The sequence below is a fragment of the Bombus vancouverensis genome, chromosome 3 (assembly GCF_051014615.1).
Source record: "Bombus vancouverensis nearcticus chromosome 3, iyBomVanc1_principal, whole genome shotgun sequence".
NCBI lineage: Eukaryota > Metazoa > Arthropoda > Insecta > Hymenoptera > Apidae > Bombus > Bombus vancouverensis.
The window spans coordinates 19,456,109-19,478,054 of NC_134913.1; the positions used below are offsets into that span (position 1 = coordinate 19,456,109).

Here is a 21,946-nt window from a genome sequence, read left to right on the forward strand (position 1 = left end):
CATTCGCGTTTGTTATTTCGTCGCAAGCAAAACGTACGGAATATATCGTTGAAACGTGTAGAAGATATCAGTAAACGGTATTTGCTCGTTCTATGTATAATAATAAGGTATGTTCACACTTCAATTGTACGATCATAAAGCGGCATTTACGATTATTTTCTAAGATGTGTTTGTAATAATATTCGTAGATTACCCCTCAAAGTAAATTACCCTTCTCATTTTTTTTTTATCGATGTTCTAATAAAAACGTTTAATCGTTAAATGGAGCACTTTTTATTTCAAAGTATCTTCTATTTATCGGTTATATTCGAAATGCCCTAACTGTCAATTTTCATACAATTTTTACAATTGTGAGAAGTTGAAGAGCTCCGGTCACCGATGACCACCGTGGCGTTACAGAAGAAACCGTGACTGGTCATATAGTATGACCAACGTGGCAGTCAGAATGTTGATCGAGGAATGTAAGTTGACTCGTCGCTTAGACACGACAAATTCATCGAGTCACATCTGACTTCTATTTTTCATGCTTCGCTTATTCCAACTTGTTACAAATCTCTAATTGCCTGTTTCAGAGAACGCAGGGCCACATGCTGCAGTGGAGAAACCGTTCTTATTGAGCGATGGACGCGTGGGTTTGGAAGCACGACTAGATCGTGCGATCTACGCTCACGGAGATCCAATAACTGTGCACGTCAACGTCAATAACAACAGCAGCAAAACTGTGAGGAGGATCAAGGTAAGGCGCATCCTTAGTCGCGCAACCGATTGTATTATGTATGAGCCGGATTACCGGGAACAGATTCGAATGCTAACAAGAGACTGATTGTTTGGCTCGAGAAGCAATTTGCGATTTATCCCTCCTTTATCCCTACCGCGAGTAACTTTTCGATAACTGAGCAAATTAAAATTACAAATAATAATCTGCGTCCTGTACGACGTGTGTCATTCGCGTACGTAACGACAGCTGATTTTAATAAGAATAGCCTCGACGAGATGCCAGATTATTAATTCATTTCGTAATTTTCAATCGTAAAAAAAAAGGAAGAAGAAAAGAAAGACAATCCACCATCGTTTGCGTCATCGTTAGTAGCCAAACCGCTTCGCAACCAATTGCTATAAAACAATGTTAATCATTTAACGCACACGCCGGTGATGTAAACGATTATTTTACGGATTTAAGAACCAAGATATCTTATACGTATACTAAACTACGCATATAACTTACAAAAACTATATTCGTCATCCATTTTCATTGTAAGGTGTGTTTCTTAGAATAGCAAATTTAATCACCTTTATCGATAAACCGAAAAAATGTGTGCGTTCAGTGGGTTAAACCGTGGCATATCGAGTAAATAAAGTAATGTACGTACGATACGGCGGACCACGCGATTGCCTATTCTACTGCGCTTTATTGCTTCGCTCGGAGCACAAGGAAATAATCGAATACGAAATAGAATTCTCAAAAATTCGATCAAACTGGCTATCGTTAACCAACATTACAACAGAAATACATAGATAATGAAATAGAGGGTTTTCGAACGATAGGGAAATTTACATAGAATTTGAAAGCTCGAGGAATCCCTTCGAAGCTACATAATTATTTCCATCACGAAGACAGTTTCGCGTGAAATACGATGGTGCATAGTAACATTCACGGGCCAGAGAATATTAATTCGAGCAAAATTTCATTCGTAGAACATGCGCCCGTGATATAACTGTACATCGTATTTGAGGAGACCCGAAAATGGTCCAATTCGACACTGGATACCGACTCACGCTTTAATTCCAAAGTATTGGCGAATAGCGTATCGCGAAGAAAGTTCGAGTTACAATTACCTCTTTAAAAATAGTCGGGGATAGTATATCACCTGCTAGAAAACATAAAGAGATGCTAATAATGAACGACTTCGACCGAAAACAACAGAGACAAATTTATTCTTTTCTCTCGTTTTAGTGGAATCCGATTGAACATTGTAATTTGAATGAAAAGATCAATTTTAACGAACGCTCCGGGATTCAGATACGATAAGAACGCTAAGAGCTGTTCGAATCTTTGTAAAACAAATCGCTTGGAACCTAGAGACGTATGATAATAGAAACGATAAAACTTAATAGGAAGAAATATTTAGCGGTAAAATTTTTTACCGAAGTAGAGCAAATAAAAAGTACGATATTAAAACAAAAAATTCCATCGAGGCTTCGAAGAGCTATCAACTTAATGTTACAACTCGTGCCAAGTTTCCCAAGTTTCGAATACTTTCTTGGCATATTTTTTAATCATATAGAAAAAGCTAAAAAGTATAGACGAAATCGATCGGATTGTAAATTAGAATAATGAATATAAGAGAATTAAAGGTAGAAGAGGTGCGAAAGAATAGAGAGAATAGGGTTGGCTAGTGAATTCTCTCAGGCGACAGAAGGAGCCGAGAACGTAAAGCGACCACGTCCGTGTCAATTTCCTTTGCGCCACAGTTCATTAGCGAGTGTGACGAACATTGTTTGAAAACGAGAACAGACGGGTTCGATAGCGTGATGACTAGTGTACGGGTTCCGAATAGGTCCGCTATGTTAACTTTGTTCCGACAGTTTGACAAACAGACTGACACAGAGTAGACTCGACAAGTTACATACACTAGACTTAAAACACGTAGTCGTATTTGTTCTTCGGTTGGCAAATACCAGTCTTTCTACTAAATTAGCGTCATAATTAACCTGCCCTTTATTTTAAACGCAACGAAGCTTCCCTTGCATAATGTATAAAACGAATAAATTAAAACGAAGCAATAAAACCAAGCAGAAATTATTTCTCAAGACTTGTTTCATCTCATTACTTTACATTACGTTCCTCCATTAAAAGGTTTACTCTCAGAATTCTCTAAATACGCGTATTAAACTCCACAAAGCTGACGGATTCTCTTAGAATTCATTAAACCTTCCAACCACTATAAAACAAAGTGAATTATACATTGTTCTAGCAGCGGTACCTGTTATAATCTTTTCACGAAATTATAATATAATTATAATCTTTTTATGATATTTCGCGTGATTCTCTCCACTAATGCTACCGGTTGTTCCGCAGGTTTTCATCGTGCAACACGTAGATGTGTGCATGTTCAGCAATGGGAAATTCAAGAACGTGGTGGCCTTGCTGTCGTCGCAAGAGGGATGCCCGATAGGTCCCGGAGTTTCGCTGAGGAAAAGCTACACGCTTAGACCGATCAAAGGCTCGACCAAAAATTGGATTGCTTTGGAAGACAGTTACACGAAGGCGGAGGCGACGTTAGCCTCCACCGTTATTTGCCCTGGAAACGGTCCAGAGGATAGAAACGTTTTTGCCATATACGTTTCCTATTACGTGAAGGTAAGCCACCTTTACAAACAAAAAGATATTATAAGCGAAAATTGCTTCTTCGCGTGTGGATCGTATGAGCGAGGTAATTTATGAAACTTAAACTATTCGTAAGAGCAGTCAATCATTTTCATCGAATAGCGGATATTTATGCATTTACGGGTACAGAATGTACAGAATAATATGCAAAGCTACGTATATAAAATATCGCAATCAAATTTTTATTTAATTAAGTCCCACTTTTTTTATCTCTATTCGTAAAAATACGAATCTCAATGAACGTCCGATGTTTTTTCTCTTTTTTTTTTTAATAATCACATTAGGCTTCGATTCATCTTATCATCCTTACAGGTAAAGCTACTAATTTCAACAATGGGCGGAGAAGTGTCGCTTAAGTTACCGTTCACGTTAATGCATAGCAACACTGATCCGGATTTAGTGGGCTTCCCGTCCCCGATCAGAGAGCCGAGAGTTTTAGGGAAGCCGAACGAGGAGATTACAGAGAATCTCGAGAGGCAAGAGGATAACGAACATAAATATAAGACAACTAAATTAGAACCGATTAAAGAGAAACTAAAAGAGTCCAGGGATATCGACGTGGATCTGATAGAGCACTACGAGGAAAGCGACAGTACCTGAGACCAGGCGCAAACGACCGATGCATCGTCGCGATCATCGACGAAGAATAATAACGACGCGAGAAACGTGAAAACTTCGAATCATAAGAACTGTAAATTGGGTTTCGATATACAGAGAGCTTGGTGTTGCTTTAGAAGAGCTTCTTAGTAACGCGAAAAGAAGAGCAACGTTTAGAAAAATTGACCACGATGTTTTCTTTCTTTCGTTGATTAATTGACGATTGAGGAGGTTTTGATGAATACGCGAGTAATTATGAAATTTCAAGTATTTTAAATATTTACGTATCGTTTTACCTTCCTTCATTAACGTCATGTATATATGTCGTGGGAAAACAGATTTATACAAATTTTATTCTCTGTATAATATCGATAGAGCGTAATAATTTTTAATTGCTGAAACTGTCTTACCACAGGTTTGGTAAGGTTGATCGAGAGACGATTTTCGCAATTGAGAATACACTACGGGTTATGCAGTTCCTACCCGCGCCATTCTTATAAATGAAAATCGTACTGCCCTTTAAATTATGTGCAAATCGACGATTATCGAATAATAAGATTATTAAATGACACATTGTAAAATCCATTCATCTACATACTTGACAGAATCAATCATAAAAATCAATCTATAAAAAATCGAATATCTCGAATCTATTTTTTTAGGCAGAAAATATCTCGGTATTATCTCGTATTGTCTTTTATTAATTGTGAAATGAATGTTTTATGTAATTAAATAGATTACAAAAGTCATTGTACCTTGATAGGATAAGATAATCCAAAGGCATGTTTTACAATGATTTGTGCCTGACTTATGGATTTTATTGCACGTGTATAGGCACATATGTATGTAAAACTGTACAGATTATATCGTTATTTATGTAAATAATAAATTATATGAATATGATTGTACAAGAATATATGTGAAACACTAACCTATGAACCTTCTAAATAATTTACAACTATAAATAAAATTTTTGTCTAAGATATTTATAAGTCTTATAACTTTCCATTTCATACTCACCACATATTTTACATAAGAAGATACTTCGCATAAAGATATTTCATATAATAATATTTTAAGCAAAAAGGATTGTTTCAGCGCAAAAACATCAAAAAATTATAAACATTTCATAATGATTACTTACAATGCCACTGAGCTCTAGCATAACCTCTGACGATGAATTTGCTGACTTTTACACGTTCGTCACAAACGCTGACCAAGATGTATTTAAATTTTCCATAACGATCGATATCCACATCAACTATTTTATCCAGTAATTCTGACATCGTGACAAGCTGTCTATTATTTGAGAACACCGCTGAAAAGAAACAAGTATCATAAGCAACATAACCTATCGCTGCATTAGCTCGTTACTTTCATTCTACCGGACAAACATATCAAAAGCATATTTGAAAGCAATACATATTAATCGTTGTTTAAGTATTTTATCAGAATATTCAATCAGGTTATACATTTTTTTATAAATACCTTTAAAAATAAGACGCCGGGTGTTGAAAGCTCTAATTCCAAAATTCTTTAAACTTGTGACTACAGCCATTTATAAAACCGTACGTTAGATGTCCTCACTAAAAAGAGACGTAAGTATATATGTATGATACAGATCATATGTGAATCAAATGATGTTTACTAAAATACAACTCACGTGCATATCGTGTGCAATAATGTGTTAGGTTTTAGATGTAAAATGACACTGTGAAGCAAACGTATAAAAAGTAAATGGTTCGGTTTGATACTTGTATATCAATTTGCACGTGTTTCTAACACATTTTACTATTTCATAAAGATTAATAAGTGCTATTATAACCATAAAATATTCAGTATGTCAGCAGTACAAACAGTGACTAAATATGTAACAGACGCGAGACTGGTATACAACGCATTAAATGGTGTAGTTGTAATTTATAAACCTGCATCTTTACACTACAATAGAATGAGAGAAACGATTATCAGCAACTTATGCAGAGGTTATGATATATCCTTTGTTTATAACATTTTCTTGTTTGATAGAATTTAACCAATTTACTAAGACAGAAAGTAAACCAAATTTAATAGATTTAAAGAATTTATTGCTTGTAGATTTAAATGACATGTATACGAGGCCAACAATGAAGCATGTAGCTATAGAAGGAGAAACAAATAAGCATATGAAAGTGGTTGTTCGAAATAGTTTCGCAGACCATCCATTAATAACAGGACCTCGTTATCAACCAAATGACTTTAAACTTGCTGCTTCAAAAATTCTGCACCAGGACATATCTGGTGTTGTACTTTGTGGAATTAACAAGGGTAATCGATTGATTCATAAAATAAAAACATCCAAAAGTTTAAGGTTTTACAGGGTAAAAGGATTATTAGGAGAGGCAACAGATAATTATTTTCATACTGGAAAAGTAGTAGAAAAATCTACATACGCGCACGTAAGACGCGGCCACCTTGACAAGTTATGTAGCTCGATGCAATCTTCTCATCAAAAAAAAATGTTTCAGTATGTCGAGATTTAATGGACACTTAGAAACAATTATATACAATATAACTCTATTATATTTTCATATGTTTATAGATTGTCTGGTGTAGATATTCAGAGTCAAGCTGCATACGAACTAGCAATTAAAGGCCCAATTAGACCAGCGGATCCTAATATCCCTATGGTATATACTATTAGATGTGTAGACTTTTCACCCCCAGAATTTGCATTAGGTAAATATATCTCACTAAATAAAGTTTTGAAGTAATAATAGAATTTGTAAGAAAATTACATTCTATATCTCTTATAATGTTGTAGAAATTGTTTGCACAAATGAATATGATTTGTACCTGAAAACCATTATTCATGAGCTAGGGCTGAAGCTTCGTAGCAATGCTACTTGTACTCAAATACTTTGTTTACAAGATGGTCTATTTAATATACAGCATGCTTTATTAACAAAGCATTGGACTCTACAACACATTGTAAACAACATGCAAATGTGTCAACAAATTATAGATCAGAATGAAGATTGCTTACATCAGAAAAACCCTGCATTAGTAAAACCTGCTTACAATCCTATGGAAATTTAAGTATTGAATAATCATGTTAAATAAATATTTATTATTTGTTATATTACAGTAGTATTTATTTTGATAATTATTAAAGGTTTATTATATCTATCATCAGTTATACAATATCAATTACTATATACATACATCCAATATAAAATAACACTTCAACTGCAACAAATTAACTTTCATTGTCGGTTACGCTTCGCTACGGCTTCTTTTAGATCGCTGACTAGTATCAGAATCATCGTGTCTATCTGTAGGTTTCATGGATCTTCCCCTTGTTTTATGTTTATTTGGCCACTGTTGCATTTTCATACTCTTCGCTATTACACGTTTTTGATGATCTAGCTGTGGAAACAAATCTGTAAAAGAATAAGTAAAATAAAGTAAAAAGTTATATATTTCCAAATTTCATTTCAAATATTTAATTTAATACCTTGAGATTTTTCTAAAGCTTCTTTTGCTGAATTCATCTCTGCTTCTTGAATACTATGACCTGATGCCTTTGCTAATCGTTTTCCTTGGAAATATACAGCAACGGTATAAACTCTTGTATTTGTTGGTCCTTTACACTCAATCACTCTAAAAAGAAAATTGAATCACAATATTGTATATTGTATTATGTATATTTTTTGTAATATATATAAAAACATTTAAAGTTGTGTGACTTGGACCTACTTGTATACAGGAATATCAGGTTCTCCACCATCCATTGTTCTTAATGTTAAGCAACATTGCTGCAATTTACTCTTTGGATCATTCCAATCTTGATTCATAATGAAATCTTGTAAACGTGGGAAGAAACATACGTCACAAAAGACACGACAAAATTCTAAGCCCTTATCGACGTAAAGAGCTCCCAGAAACGCTTCCAATAAATCTGCCCTGTCTTTTGTCTTTAATTCGGCTTTTGGATTACCATAAAGTGCATACTGAGTCATCCCCAAATCATCACATACTACAGCTTGAGTTTTATTATTTACAAGAGAACTTCGTAATAACTGTAAAATATAAGAATATTGTATATAATATGAGAGTACTTTCTCATGTCTTTATGAAAAAAAATTATAGTACTACTTACAGATAGATGCCCTTCATGATGTTCTGGAAAATATTTGTATAAATATTCGGAAACTATCAATTGTAATACAGTGTCTCCTAAAAATTCTAAACGTTGATTAGAACCCAGCGTTAAGTTCGTGTATCCTATACTGCGATCGGTAAATGCTCTAGCCAAAAGACGGATATGAGTAAACACAATACCAATAGATTCTTCAAATTTTGTTAATTTCTAAAAATAAGATAGAAGCTGTCAATATATCATTAAATACGAAATATTTTTTAATACTTACTTGCAATAGTTCAAAACTTGGTATCCATTGTCTATCACCTGTTGGTTCCTGCTCTTGCAAAGGATGCTTTGGGTAATTTACCCAAACTTTTCCGAGATCTTCTTCAGTCTTGAAAAGTGTTTCGCCAAAAACTCTATCTGCAACTTCTATACCACCATCAAGAAATAATGAACCCATTAATGCCTCAAAACAATTTGCCATTGCATGTCGTAATTCTAAATCATGACAAAGATCACTTCCGTGTGCGTAGAGCATGTATTCCTCTAGATTTAATTTCTTTGCTAATACAGCGAGGTGTTGATTTTGAACAATTGCTGCTCTGTAAGTAGCCAAACCACCTTCTTCTAAGTCAGGAAACATATGAAATAAATGAATCGATGTTAGAAATTCTACTACTGCATCTCCTAAGAACTCCAACCTTTCATTGTGCGCTATTGAAGATTCAGTTTCGGTTCTCGCACCAAATCTTGACATTATATTGATTAATGTATTAATACCACGTTTTCGAGTATTCATATAATGTATTCGCCGATCACCATATTCCGGTTGTCTTATTCCACAATTAGTCAAAGAATTCCGTGCATGATCTGGATTTGTACCAAAATTTTCACGGTAACTAGGATGCGTTAGAGCTAACTGAAGAAGATATCTGTTTCTAAATTCATAGCCTAAGGTACACTCTAAGTTATCTAAAGATTTATGAAATCTTAAATGACAAACAAGTACTGGAATTAACATTGCATGTTGTACTATATCACACATTATTCCAGTTCTATAAAATCCTTCAGAACTAACATCCACAGTAACATCACGTTTCATTTTGCTTTGGGTTCTTAATTCCTGGAGCTTATTCTCTTTTGCTTCTAACTTTCGTTTATCTTCAAACGATGGTTTTGGCATATTAGCCAATAAATGACGAAATTTTACATAGTCACGCCAAGCTTTTTGGTAACTGAAATAAATAAAAACAATTTAAATATTACCTTTCGTCAAAGAAATAATTTCACAGCAAAAGATATTTACTCTGCATTTCCTGCATAACTAAGTTGTGGTGGTCTAATTCCAAAATGTACAATTTCAGGGTACGCAATTACACCAGGTGGCTGATCTGCTTGGTTCCTATCTAACTGATCTACACGAACACTGCATGGTTTTTTTCCAGGATATGTAACAATCATACCCTTTACTTCGTCCGCAAAATTTTGCCATTTATATTGGGGCATCTCTACTAACCTAGGTAGATCGTCTGGATCTATTAACAATTTACTACTTTTGATTAAGTAATTTAAAACCTCATTCATGGATAGTATTTCCTGTCCATTGTCAGCTAAATCGCGAACGAATCTTGGCATAAAATGAAACTGACCACAACCTGATTTATTTTGTGCAGCTTGTAAATCAAAGTCTGTAAGTTCTAATATTTCTTTAAATAAATAAGTTTCTGAAAAAGAAAGAATTTTTTATAAACATGAAATACATTCAATCATGTAGTAAATATAACGAAAGAAAACTTACGGAAATAGTCCAATTCTTCAATAATAAAATTTTCTGGCAACTTCTCATCTATGTAAAGGATTGTATACTCAATGTTAAATCTTATTACTTTACAAGTCGGTAATTTTACGAGAGGAAAATGTGAGAGCATAGAAAACCCTTCAAATATAAATTCGTGCTCATCATGCTTAATAATTGTTGGTGTTTTAGTAAGAAAGTTCGTTGGGGGGCTAATTGTTATTCGATAATGATATAATTTATCAGCATTATTTGTATTTAAATCACATTTATTTATTGCACCCTCTCCAGCATAGATTCCATGTCTAATACCGGACCTTCTTGATTTTGCGCTACACCTACACAATGGTCCATCATTCATCTGTAATATCAAACAATTTTTTTTAACGTTAATCGCACGAAACATTACAAAAGATTGAAAAAGAAAGATACTTACTTCTCCTGGATCATTAAACCACATTTCGGGATGTAATCTTTGTGGATGTTGTTTCTTTGCCATTAATTCTTCCATTGTTCTGTCATCTTCATCCATTGAACTATCACTGTCAGAAGAAGAGCTACTACAAGCTTCAGATTTGTGCCTGCATAAACGAGCTCTAGTTTTTCTTGGGGGTGGTTCATAAGGAGGCTATACGGTAAAAGATTAAAAATATTTTTAAATATATAAAAATTTTCTACATATATTATATTACTTGAAAATAAATATACCTGTAAAGCTCTTGCAGCTGCAGCTCTATTTAGTAATACTTTCTTAAATAATTCACATAACTCTTGCAGTTTAGGTGTACCTCTCATTATTTTTGGGTTGCTTTCATCTCTATTATAATATAAATCTGCTGGTGCAGTACGTGTCCATACTTTTCTTGCATTTTCCATGATACCTTCAGGTCCCATTGCAGATAGTTCATCCATTTTCCTTTCTATATCCTTACTTGTTGCACAATAGTCTTGCCTTGAGATATAACACAGAATAAATTAAAATTGTATAAATGTACATATATGTATATAATTTTTAAAGATGTACTATATTACTGAGGTACCTATATTTTTCTAGAAGTAACTCTCTTTCAGTTCTATCCCTGTTAATGGGGGGATTATTATTTGGACTAGCAGTTCTAGATGAGTAAGATTCTTGAGATCTAGATCTCTTCCTACTTCTATAACTTGTATATGATCTCTGAGAGCGTGAAGTATGTAAATTGTTTTTTCTGTGTATTGATCTTCTGTCAGAGTCTTCTTCACAATGTAAACGCTCTCTAGAGACCGATCTATTTTTTGGATACTTTGAATATTTCTCTCTTTGGGAATCATGCCTCGATCTATATGGTGATCTGCTTGATCTACTCTCCCTTGACCTATTCTGTGGACTTCTGGAACGTCTTTTACTAACTGAATAACTATTAGAAGACTCTTTGTCTCTATACCTCCATTCAAACCTTTTATTTTTTTGAGAATCATTAAATTTTACATATGATGATTTTCTATCATCTTCTTGCACTTTATTTGTTTCATACCAAGAATTTTTGCTACTTTGTGGTTTATTCCAATCAGACGAGTAGTTATTGGACTTCCATTCTGCATTGTCATTGTTATGATATGCACTTCCATCATCCCAATTTGTGTTAAAATTACTTACAGGTTGAGAATAGTTAGACATTCCATAATTTTGATTGTTACATTGTAGTTCCGTTGGAGTTTGATAAGGAACATCATAAGAATTTGAAACTTCATTTTGATAACATGTTCCCATAGCATGATACGGTGGAATAAAATTTGCACCTTTATTTTCAGGCAAAGTAGAGACCGGTATATTATAGGATGGTGGTGGCTGACTAAAATTTGGAGGTGGAAAATTTGGGGGTGGCACCGAATAATATCCCATATTTTGCGGCTGAGAAACTCCTGTGCCCCAAAAATAAGATTGACCAACATTTGGAGGAGGATTTGCCATTTTCTATAACCTCACCTGAAATAAGTTGATATGAAATATTAAACTACATGAGTAAAACGGAACATATTTGTTTTAATAATCATTGATTGCAAATATAAAATATATAAAAGGTGATGTTGCCTAATATACAGGGTTTATAAAACTAAGTGAAAAATATGTATTTTTACAATTTAGAATCTTCCATGATATAAGGGAATTTCGATGTTAAATCAAATTATAAAAGTTATAGTAAAAATATGAAATTTAGATAAATAATACACCTACTAGAACACTATTTCGTGTTGTCAGTTCGATACGACATCTAAATGTAAAAGAAAGAATCTCTCATGCACTATAACACCATCTTCTGGTTGCATGGTAAATAAAATTCAAATTACATAAAAACAGCTAGGGCATTGTGCACAATTATAACAATTATATACAATAATTTTTATGCAATAATTTATGTAGGATATTTTTTTTATTTTAGTAACATTGATCGATATTAATGGATCGAATCGTAATATTTTATCATATTATTATAATATATTACTCTAGTTACTCGATAACATTCTATAGCATTATATCTATACTCTAGCTATACTCTACAGAAGAATATAAAAAAGATATTTTATTATTGCGATATAATAGCTTGTAGCAGCTTATAATCTTAAAACATTTTGATCATAATATACATATTAATGAATCGAAGCATATATACATTAATATCTCGAATAAATTGTAATAATAAACATATAACTATTATTACTTTATTTATTATTAGTTGTTAGATAAATTATTGTTAGGTGATACATATGGTATAGTATTATGCGATATATACAGAATTAACATTATTTATAATTTCTGGTAGCCATATTCATCCTGTATGTTTAACATCCAACATGGGCGTTTCTTTTGTCGTCTGCAAAGTGTCAAATACTTTGCGCACAACAAAAATGCTCAGAACCAGTGATACTTTTTAGCTGTTCAGAAAAGTTAAAAAGTCGTTCATGATTCTTACCATTGCCAAACGCTTTGGAGTGAACGTACGACATATACTTGTTCAAGAAAATTGTAATTTTACTCGGTGTTGGCTATGACTCAGTACCAAAGGGCATCTTTTCAAGGTATCGCGACTTTGTTCGAATAATTAAGTTAACATCGAAGGAGATAAAGTACATGGCCTCTGTGAGATTGAAAATTACAATTTCATTCGTCAAAATAATATGAACCCCATTTAAATTGACATTAAATTGCTGCTATAAAATGAGAAGGTTATGCTTGATCGTAAAACGAAAATTACGATATTAAAGTGTTTTTAAATAATACAATTATTTGCTGCACACGAATAATACGAAGTCGCAAATCCTGAGTGAGCATATATTGTTGGCTTAAGATGTATCTAATATGAGAAAAGTGGATTGACTTATTTGGTATCAGAATCAGCTGATTCCTACATTGACAAAGGATCCCTGATACTTTCGATGTTTAACGAATGAAGAATTGAATTATCTGATGTCGAAAATAGTGATATATGAAGGATATACATATATATCATATTTTTGAACATATAGTTTCTTCGTTATTCTAAAAAGATAAAGATTGAAAGATGTCAGGAAACAATTCTGCTACAGTAGGTACACTTAGAGGTGGTAATCTACAAAATCGTAATTCTCAAAGATCTACACTTTTAAAAGTGGTGATTCTGGGTGATGGTGGTGTTGGCAAATCTTGTCTTATGAATAGATTTGTATCGAATCACTTTGATGAACATAGTTTTCATACAATTGGAGTAGAATTTTTAAACAAGGATATTGATATTAATGGAGAGGCATATACATTGCAAATATGGGATACAGCTGGACAAGAAAGATTTAAGACCCTTAGAACTCCGTTCTATAGAGGCTCTGATATTTGCCTTTTAACATATGCGGTAGATGATAGAACAAGTTTTAAAAATTTAGCACTTTGGAGATCTGAATTCCTTTATTATGCTGATGTTCAAGAAGGATCGACATTTCCATTTATAGTTGTTGGGAACAAAGTAAGCAAGAATATTTATGAAAAAGGGAGTAATATTACTAGTAATATTTACAAAAATAATTTTTACAGGTGGATGTTCCAGATTCTGAGAAACAAGTTTCTACGGAAGAAGCTCAAGCTTGGTGTGCAGAAAATGGGGACCCTCCATTAGTAGAAACATCTGCAAAGGATGCAACCAATGTTGAAGCAGCATTTGGTGCAGCTGTTGCTGCTTGGGCACAACTTGAAGCTAGACTAGAAAGACCATTAGTAGAAGATACTGTTGATCTTTCAAAACAACAATCTCCTCATCGTTCAAGTTGTTGTATGCCTGTGTCTGGTGCTGAGTAGGTTACAGATACAAGATTTTAAATATTTTTTATGTTTTCACAACATAATGCATGAAACATATTTCTCAAGATTCACAATCATAATCTAACTGGAATGAATGAGAAAGAGGTAAACAAATAATTTTTGTGATGCATACTGACAGTTTTGGTATGGACATATAGAATTCGTTTATATTTGAAAAGAGTATGACATGTCGCAAATTGTACCAACACTTATAAATTATGATTAATGTATTTAGGATATATAAGGATATTATATTATATAATTCTATTGTTTCCTTTGACATAAACAATATTCATTTCTGGTTGAACGATTTGAACTTAATGTTTAAAGAGTAAGATCATTGGCAACACAATTACAAAAAATGTAAAATATTCAAACACCTAATTACATACTGAGTTGATAACGAAGACAGAAATATTTAGTATCATTGTTGTAGTGACAGATTTGCTGGTAATATACTTTTTCTTTTAGGTCTAACAAAATTATTTGAAGAGATTTCTTGCCTGTCTGCAATACTTTCCTCATAATAAGGTGAATTTTAATGCTGAAAGTAGTTTTTGTCTATTTTATTTTTAGTGACACTAAGTGTTTCTTCCGTTGCCAATGTGAACGTATATAGATATTTTTATAAATTCATATGATTTTATTTATTCTTACAAACATTTTTCAGTTTCGTTAAAATATGCAAATTGAAGTTATATTTACGCGGAAAAAAATAATACTTTATGGTTGATATTTCCAGAATACAACTGTAAACTGTAAGGTCAAATTGAACGTCCTGCTCGTATCACGCTTTGTGCAGTTCGCGAGCTACAGACAGTATTTTAAGTATTTCAGACATTATTGGCTTGTGATAAAATAATAATAGTAATAACCATGATCATCAACTGCTTTACAAATAAGGAATAGATATAAAATGTAATTTAGCTTTGTAATCTAAATTTGCCTTATCTTCGCAGCACAAACTAAGGGCAGTGGTAGTAATATATATTTATCACAAAATCCTCTGAATCATCTTTATATATACATATATATATATATGATTTTGAAATATCTACACTATAAAAAAACATACTCTGCTGCTCTTGGAATGTCCTGCAATCGGTGTTTAAAGATTTTCCTACAAAATGAATAATATTATAAACACATCAAATAAAGCTTTTTGTACAACCTTGTACGTATAAAACGTATGAACGCATTTCTAAAGCACTGTAACTTACTTAAAAGCTACCTAACACTTTAGCGATGCTTTACATACAGGAAATAAATAATATATAATATTATTATAATTTAAGTATTATTTTCAATGACAAGGCTTGCATTAATTATAAATGTGACATGCATGCTGGTGCTTTTTGTATAGCTACATATCGAATATATAAATTTGTGGCTTCTTATTCAACAATTTGTTGATTTAAGTGCAAAATATACATATATATATATAAAATTTAATCATATCAAGGTGAAGACATTTCACCAACTGTTATAATATAAAATATCAGTTCTGTATTACTTGAATATATTTTACGTCATCAGTACTACATGAGTTTCATTAATAATTTTATAAAAATATTTTATTCAATTATTTTATTTAATTATTATATATTGTCAGCCAAGATTTTTACGGTATGTCTTAAATATTAGTTAATATCTACATTTTATAAATTTTACAATCTAAAAAATCGATCTTGCAACAGAAACAAGAACAAAAAAAGTAGAGGAGCTCTGTGCTTCTTTAAAAATGATAAAATATATTGGCAAAATGTTTTTCTTGTATTTCATGTGATATTATGTTATATTTTACAAATAACAGTAGTTTATGGACTACTTGGTAATAATACAATCGTTGATAACGTTATATTATAACAATACATCATGTATGCAATGTTCAAGATATCACTGCACACTTTTTTCCAAACGTTAAGATTAATTTATAAAATACATTACAATAAAAAATTGAAAGTGGCCGTATAAAAGTTTGGAGAAAAGTGTGCGTCCATCTTACGATACTTTCCTCATTTAAACCTTTTAACAATATTTACAAATTAGGTGCGCTATGGCTATCCAAATCAAAGATTTAACCTTCCAGTATTTTTGTATACAAATTTGCATTTTATAGATATTTTTTATTCAATAATAATTAAGTCATGCGCTATTTTTCTCAACGAACAATTGAAAATTGCATTCTATATGCATAGGAATAAATTTAAACTGAGAACATTTTCTTTATATATTTGTGTAAATACGAATTTAGAATAATTATATTTCCTGCACACATATACTACATGTAATTATTTCAAAGTTCTTCCGGTCAGAATGAACTTTTCGGCAATGTACAGTGATGTACATTTTTGTTGTAAAAACACAATGTATTTTAAATACATAAACAACTAATGACAATGTTCTGTAACATCCACAATAACAGATTTTTTCCACCCAAACAAAAAATAACCAATTGCTGCACCAAATACTACAGCAAAACACAACCAGACATTGTAAGTCATGAAGATCAGCATAAGGAAATACGACAGCACAATTTGCACAATGTGTAAGAACGTTTGGAACGTATGCATCCATGATAACATTGTGGGCCTGCACAAATTTATATGAAATGGATTAATTCTTGGACATCAAAAAATATATGCATAATGCTATTAATTTATCATGCTAAGCAATATTAACCATAGAATTAAACGAAATTGCAACTAAATAACGCAAGAAGATTATACAGTATTACCTCGCATTTTGACCAATTCGACTGACAATTCGATACCGATCGTGTGACAGTACAAGAGAGAAATTTATATCAAGAATTTTGCCTGGCAAATACCGATAGATAGAGCAAGATACTGATACTGATACTCGGAATGTTTATGTTAAATAAATACTACTAAAGGTCCACAAAGGCGGTTCCATAAAATGTTAGAGATAACGTCGGTTGTAGAAAATCCCACGATCCAGTGCGACATTAATACCTTAATCGTTTATGTACGTATTTCTCCAAGAAATAGAATTAAAAAAAAAAAAAATGGATTTTCACAGAAAAGCAATTTCAAAACTAATAGAAAAAAAGAACAAATCAAGAATTTCACTCCTCATCTACTTACGGTTGTTTGTGAATTACTTCTCCAACCATACTAAAAAAAAATATATATATATATAATCATACAGCAATCTTTATGTATTCAAATAAAAAATATCGAATTAATACAATCGTGAATTCCTAAACTGCCATCCATTGTACATCTGAGAGCACGAAACTTACTGTACGACTCTGTTATCCTCGGCTACGACATTTTTCTCTTGTGGCATCGTGACGCTTCTGTATTGAAGGGAATTATACATTTTCCAGAATAAATATTCCCTGTAATACTTTAATCCCTCGTAAAGTGCGGCCATGATCATGATACCGATCATCGATCCTATGAGACCACTGATCGACGAGATTTTCCACGATTCGAATAATACGTTTTCACAGTATCCTCCATGGAAGACCATCTATAAACGAAATTTTTGTATACGATAGTCAGCATCAGAGTTTTATCTGTGGATGATACATACCGACATACCGTGCATCCCCATATTGCCACATGCTTCCGAGGCAGCGGTAAGGTGACTTTCATGGTTCATACTCCCGTGATCCATATTAGTATGATCCATAGAACTGTGCATCATACTTTTATCCATATTTGAATGATCCATAGATTCATGAGACGCGTGATTAACGTGGCTTGGATGCCCACTCGATACGTTCATCATCATATGGGCCATATGATCGTGAGACATCTACGAAGAAAAGGTGCAAATATTCCAAACTCGATAAAACAAACAGTTTGTTACACAAATGATCTGTTCAGAAAGAATAAAGAAGTGCAGATTTTTTGATCGGTCTAAAGTTGTCAATATTTCGTTCTACAAATACTTTAACAAGTGAAAATCCTAACATTTAGCAGGAAGTAGTTATGCTTATGTCATTAAATAGTTATCAGCTTTTACGCATTGCACAAAAAGCTACCATTACAGAGGACAATCGTCATTTTTCTTATTGTTAATTCGTGAAAGTAACATGTCATAACTGGAAGGTCGAAGTAATCATTCAGAACCATACTATCGAACTATAACCAATGCGGTATAAACTTAACGGAAACGGGGTGAAAATATCGTATCATACGAGTGATAAAAAAGATGTTTCAGTGCAAATTAGCAATAGTCGTTTTTTTTTATTATCATAAACTGTAAAACTGAATCATAATTCTAAGAACACTTGTTACTCAAATGCTCGATCCGTTGACTTTGTAATGAGAACATTTGCCGCATTACGCGGCATGATAGCGACAAGTCTTCGTGTGCATGCTTAAAACGTCAAACTCGACGTCCGCATCAATAAAACTGTAATTATATGCATTAACGAAACATCGATGTTACAAACCTGTTTATTCGTTTAAAAAGGAACGGATAAACTTTTTGACTTGTTGTTAAATTACTTCCTCACTTCCTTCTTGTCAAGGAAACGATGTTACGTAACTAACCGTTCAAGAACAAGAAATTTGATGAAACTTCGAAAAACCGCTACCGCGATCGTTCATGAATGGACGATCATACTTTTTGAGCGGTCAACAGCGTCTTTTTCTAATTAATACTGTGATCCTTTTGTAAAATCATTCGTTCCCCTTCGGCAATCTGCCAAGCTAGCCGTGAACGAGTTTGGAACAGAAGTATAAGAAGAAACGAGTTCATGACTGGCAATCGGGCAACACGAACAAAGAGAACGAAAGAGAAAAAAACACAAGCCAGCGTACTTTCTAAAGTAGATTTCTTCGGGATAGTTCGTGAGGTCTCACATAGATCTAGTAGCTAGCATTCCATTCTAGGAGCTTGTACATTGTAGTCGTAGGATTAAACTCTAGCATTCATTACGTTCACCTATTAAAATTGAGGTCTGCGATAAAAAAATTCCATAGCTTTCAAAACGTGTGATTATGATGTTATCGGGCGTTGACGATTCGTAGAAAAGAATTATATTTTTTATTACATTGTCGGGAATAAAATTATTAAAATATAGATTGTTTATGGTATGGTAAGGTGAAAGGTCGAAGAAATTTAACGAAACTGATACGCGCGCGTTTACGATCGCCGAAATACATTTTACGTACATTTAAAGATAGAAGTACAGAAACGTACTTGTATCGTTATAGGTGTATCAAGGATTTAACCAATTATAGGAATACATTTTTCTTGAAATCACAATTGTAAACGCTGAATGTGAATGCTTTGAAACGCGATGCGTCCAGAAGATTATACTTCTCGTTGGAAGAGAAACGCGATATGTTTTGTACTGAAAACGATAATCCGTAAAGAGCGTCACGAAATGCATTTTATTTTGTACTGCTAATCGTGAGTACCTCGGTAAACAATATGTCTAAAAGGTATATAAACATTTTTCTTTGGATAATGAATGTTAGGTATTATATTCAGCCCTAAAACACGTTATTAATATTGAACGAGAAACCTTTCTGTTTTCTCATACCTTTTGTTTTCAATTTTAAAATTTTCGTACAGAGATATCGTAGGCTTTTAAACAGCGTTGAGATAAAAAGTTCATGAAGCAAGGTCTCACGTGTAATGATATATAATTTACATAATTTTACTGACAAATTTACTAAAAACAAACAGTATTCTAGGTCACGCGTAATTAAATGAACATTAAAAATACTTTGCAATACTTAAACTGCCCAACCGGAATAAATCACTTTGATTCAGTTTGAATCGCGAGTCGATTGGTTTCGCTTTCTTATCTTTAGACATTGGCCATCTATTTAGTTATTTTATCACCCGATTAAGATTCTATATCTATTCATTCTCGAATAGTATATACATAAAGGGTAGGAAATTGTTTACAAACATAGTTTTGCAATCGAAGAGTATGTATCATCTTTATGACATTTTACACGGTAATAAGGATATATTGCTTTAAACTTTTAAAAAAGACATTCATGTATCGAATAATTACAGTCGATACATGCTATAATATCTCCGAGGGTAAATGAGTCCGGTTGTTTTTAACAACATTGGTATTATAACAGGAAAAAGCATAGAAATTCTACGACATGGAAGGTAATACTGTAGGTCAAATTAATACTGAACATGATACGAGTTTCCCTTTGTTTTCGAGGGGAATTTTATGATAATATAAGAGGGCATTATTTTTAGTGAATAATTTCACCGCCGAAACCACAAGCGGTTAGAACGAAGGATGACTGCGTCGAAAACAGGAAATTTCACAAGAAAATAATAGAATTAGTGGTAATATAGGTAATCATATTTTTTACTTGCGTTTGCATATCATAATATAAAAAAAAAAAGAAAATAATTCAAATATTTTAATCAAACACAATATTAGGAAGGAATATTTACTTCAGAATTCCTACGCTATCCTGTATTTCGGTGACTCCTACGCCATTGTGCATAGGTATAAGATGCTCCGTTGGAATCCTTATATTGAAATACCAAGATTCCATTGGAAGAATATGTTTTATAATTTTCTCGGAAGATGTTTCGATTATCGATTTATTCCATTATAGCGTCGCAGTACAACTTCTGTTTAAAAGCGTGAAACAAAAGATTTTCAACGACATTGTACACTTTATTAATCATCAGGCCGTTATATTACATTACATTCTTTTCAAACATCCATATTCTGTGAAATCTTAATAATTTATTTAATACATTGAAATTTATAAGTAATGTAAAATCGAAAACAATGAGAATTGAACGATATTGGTTTCAATTGGATCGATGATGCTTAGTTGCGATTAACTAACTCATGGTACATTGGCGCTGAGATTTGTGGTCGAAGATTGACTCGAATTGGAAACATTAATTTATCGATTATCTTCTAACCTATAAAGAGAAATATTTTGCTCCTAATCGTAAGAAGTACGTAAAGTTGCAAGGATCTAATTGACAACGTTCTCGCAGAAGCTGACGACGACAATAATACATTCACTTTTTATCAGTTTGAACTATCACTGTATCATGTGCGCGAAACATATGTCGTATACATAAACTTATAGAAGAAAAATCGAAATCCTTTCATTTTCTAAGAACACAATGTTAGAAGTTGAAGACAGAAGTAGAGAAATCAATGTACTAATGACAGACTTTAGAAAGTGTATAGAAATTATATTAACGCTGAAACACGCGAAGGTTTGATTACATGACTATCTTACTGCATACTAGTAATGTGAATATAGCTGTCAATATGGGTCATTCATGTTTAATTTATATCGCAAGATTGGGAATTGTTTATATATATGGATGCGAATTTTAAACTAAATGTACAAAAAGATTACATTATCTATACCAATTAAATCAAATACGTCCTAATTCGACGTATAAAATAATATTAACAATACTCGAACATACCTTTATTAAATGGTCCAGGTTATGTTGTAAGAAATGCTTCCTTTCTATAAAAATAGTTGAACGTGATTACAATAAGATAAATAGACACTTTCGCAGATTTCTCTGCGTGAACCGTCGAGCAATCTCTCAGAGACCCATTAATAAACTGCACATAACATTCACGGTTTCCTCCATCGCCGTAGATGTAACATAACGAAGACTCGGCGTAATGGTTTCGGCGGGTAAACACGTGACGCTAGAGCAATGACACCATTACATCTATTCTACAACAGGTGGCGTAATAAGTCACGCTCTGTGTTCAAAACG

The 21,946-nt window shown here is 32.8% G+C and overlaps 6 protein-coding genes across 15 annotated transcripts in view; 3 read left to right on the plus strand and 3 right to left on the minus strand.

The window, feature by feature from the left end:
• LOC117154085 (phosrestin-2) overlaps positions 1-4,931 on the plus strand; it is a 46,987-nt gene extending 42,056 nt beyond the window's left edge. For all 8 annotated transcript variants that reach the window (XM_076617169.1, XM_076617173.1, XM_033328760.2 and 5 more), the window contains 3 exons: positions 573-736; positions 3,080-3,361; positions 3,701-4,931. In XM_076617169.1, the coding sequence (XP_076473284.1) occupies positions 573-736; positions 3,080-3,361; positions 3,701-3,988 (734 nt within the window). In that variant the 3' untranslated portion in view covers positions 3,989-4,931. The remainder of the gene's footprint in view (positions 1-572; positions 737-3,079; positions 3,362-3,700) is intronic.
• LOC117154092 (14 kDa phosphohistidine phosphatase) overlaps positions 1-5,571 on the minus strand; it is a 63,669-nt gene extending 58,098 nt beyond the window's left edge. The window contains exons 1-2 of the mRNA XM_033328771.2: positions 5,474-5,571; positions 5,130-5,303 (exon numbers count right to left, since the gene is read on the minus strand). Coding sequence (XP_033184662.1) covers positions 5,130-5,303; positions 5,474-5,543 — 244 coding nt within the window. The 5' untranslated portion in view covers positions 5,544-5,571. The remainder of the gene's footprint in view (positions 1-5,129; positions 5,304-5,473) is intronic.
• Positions 5,572-5,605: 34 nt separating this feature from the next.
• Positions 5,606-7,104, plus strand: LOC117154087 (pseudouridylate synthase TRUB2, mitochondrial). The gene is made up of 4 exons (XM_033328764.2): positions 5,606-5,970; positions 6,083-6,491; positions 6,567-6,703; positions 6,789-7,104. The coding sequence occupies exons 1-4, from the start codon at positions 5,826-5,828 to the stop codon at positions 7,061-7,063; spliced, it is 966 nt and encodes a 321-aa protein (XP_033184655.2). The 5' UTR covers positions 5,606-5,825; the 3' UTR covers positions 7,064-7,104.
• On the minus strand, positions 7,075-12,217 carry drosha (ribonuclease 3 drosha). 3 transcript variants are annotated; one of them, XM_076617163.1, is made up of 12 exons: positions 12,125-12,217; positions 10,950-11,875; positions 10,618-10,861; positions 10,346-10,537; positions 9,913-10,270; positions 9,421-9,838; positions 8,816-9,349; positions 8,398-8,716; positions 8,127-8,336; positions 7,724-8,046; positions 7,482-7,627; positions 7,075-7,407 (listed from the first exon to the last, which is right to left on the minus strand). In XM_076617163.1, the coding sequence occupies exons 2-12, from the start codon at positions 11,858-11,860 to the stop codon at positions 7,241-7,243; spliced, it is 3,822 nt and encodes a 1,273-aa protein (XP_076473278.1). In that variant the 5' UTR covers positions 11,861-11,875; positions 12,125-12,217; the 3' UTR covers positions 7,075-7,240. The 3 variants fall into 3 exon arrangements, with proteins under 3 accessions (XP_076473278.1, XP_033184644.2, XP_076473277.1); XM_033328753.2 differs by having other exon boundaries at positions 8,398-9,349; XM_076617162.1 differs by having other exon boundaries at positions 8,398-9,349; positions 12,028-12,143.
• Positions 12,218-12,713: 496 nt separating this feature from the next.
• Positions 12,714-16,625, plus strand: Rab9 (RAS oncogene family member Rab9). Its single transcript, XM_076617175.1, has 2 exons — positions 12,714-13,883; positions 13,952-16,625. Exons 1-2 carry the CDS (start codon positions 13,449-13,451, stop codon positions 14,210-14,212), a joined length of 696 nt encoding a protein of 231 aa, XP_076473290.1. The 5' UTR covers positions 12,714-13,448; the 3' UTR covers positions 14,213-16,625.
• On the minus strand, positions 15,968-21,865 carry Ctr1A (Copper transporter 1A). The gene is made up of 5 exons (XM_033328768.2): positions 21,641-21,865; positions 17,777-18,001; positions 17,481-17,713; positions 17,323-17,352; positions 15,968-16,807 (listed from the first exon to the last, which is right to left on the minus strand). Exons 2-5 carry the CDS (start codon positions 17,999-18,001, stop codon positions 16,606-16,608), a joined length of 690 nt encoding a protein of 229 aa, XP_033184659.2. The 5' UTR covers positions 21,641-21,865; the 3' UTR covers positions 15,968-16,605.
• Between the last annotated feature and the right edge of the window lie 81 nt (positions 21,866-21,946).

What these genes read in the sequence shown, in the direction of transcription:
- Ctr1A (XM_033328768.2), bottom strand. Translation starts at nt 18,001, where the DNA reads ATGTCTCACGATCATATGGCCCATATGATGATGAACGTATCGAGTGGG. An exon ending in TGGGGATGCACGGTATGTCG is followed by an intron (nt 17,714 to 17,776) that starts GTATGTATCATC and finishes TTTCGTTTATAG; the next exon opens with ATGGTCTTCCATGGAGGATA. An exon ending in GAAGTAATTCACAAACAACC is followed by an intron (nt 16,808 to 17,322) that starts GTAAGTAGATGA and finishes AAATTTGTGCAG; the next exon opens with GCCCACAATGTTATCATGGA.
- LOC117154087 (XM_033328764.2), top strand. Translation starts at nt 5,826, where the DNA reads ATGTCAGCAGTACAAACAGTGACTAAATATGTAACAGACGCGAGACTG. An exon ending in TATCAGCAACTTATGCAGAG is followed by an intron (nt 5,971 to 6,082) that starts GTTATGATATAT and finishes TATTGCTTGTAG; the next exon opens with ATTTAAATGACATGTATACG. An exon ending in ACCCCCAGAATTTGCATTAG is followed by an intron (nt 6,704 to 6,788) that starts GTAAATATATCT and finishes ATAATGTTGTAG; the next exon opens with AAATTGTTTGCACAAATGAA.
- drosha (XM_033328753.2), bottom strand. Translation starts at nt 11,860, where the DNA reads ATGGCAAATCCTCCTCCAAATGTTGGTCAATCTTATTTTTGGGGCACA. An exon ending in CAAGTTTTGAACTATTGCAA is followed by an intron (nt 8,337 to 8,397) that starts GTAAGTATTAAA and finishes TCTTATTTTTAG; the next exon opens with AAATTAACAAAATTTGAAGA. An exon ending in AGCTTTAGAAAAATCTCAAG is followed by an intron (nt 7,408 to 7,481) that starts GTATTAAATTAA and finishes ATTCTTTTACAG; the next exon opens with ATTTGTTTCCACAGCTAGAT.
- Rab9 (XM_076617175.1), top strand. Translation starts at nt 13,449, where the DNA reads ATGTCAGGAAACAATTCTGCTACAGTAGGTACACTTAGAGGTGGTAAT. An exon ending in TTATAGTTGTTGGGAACAAA is followed by an intron (nt 13,884 to 13,951) that starts GTAAGCAAGAAT and finishes TAATTTTTACAG; the next exon opens with GTGGATGTTCCAGATTCTGA.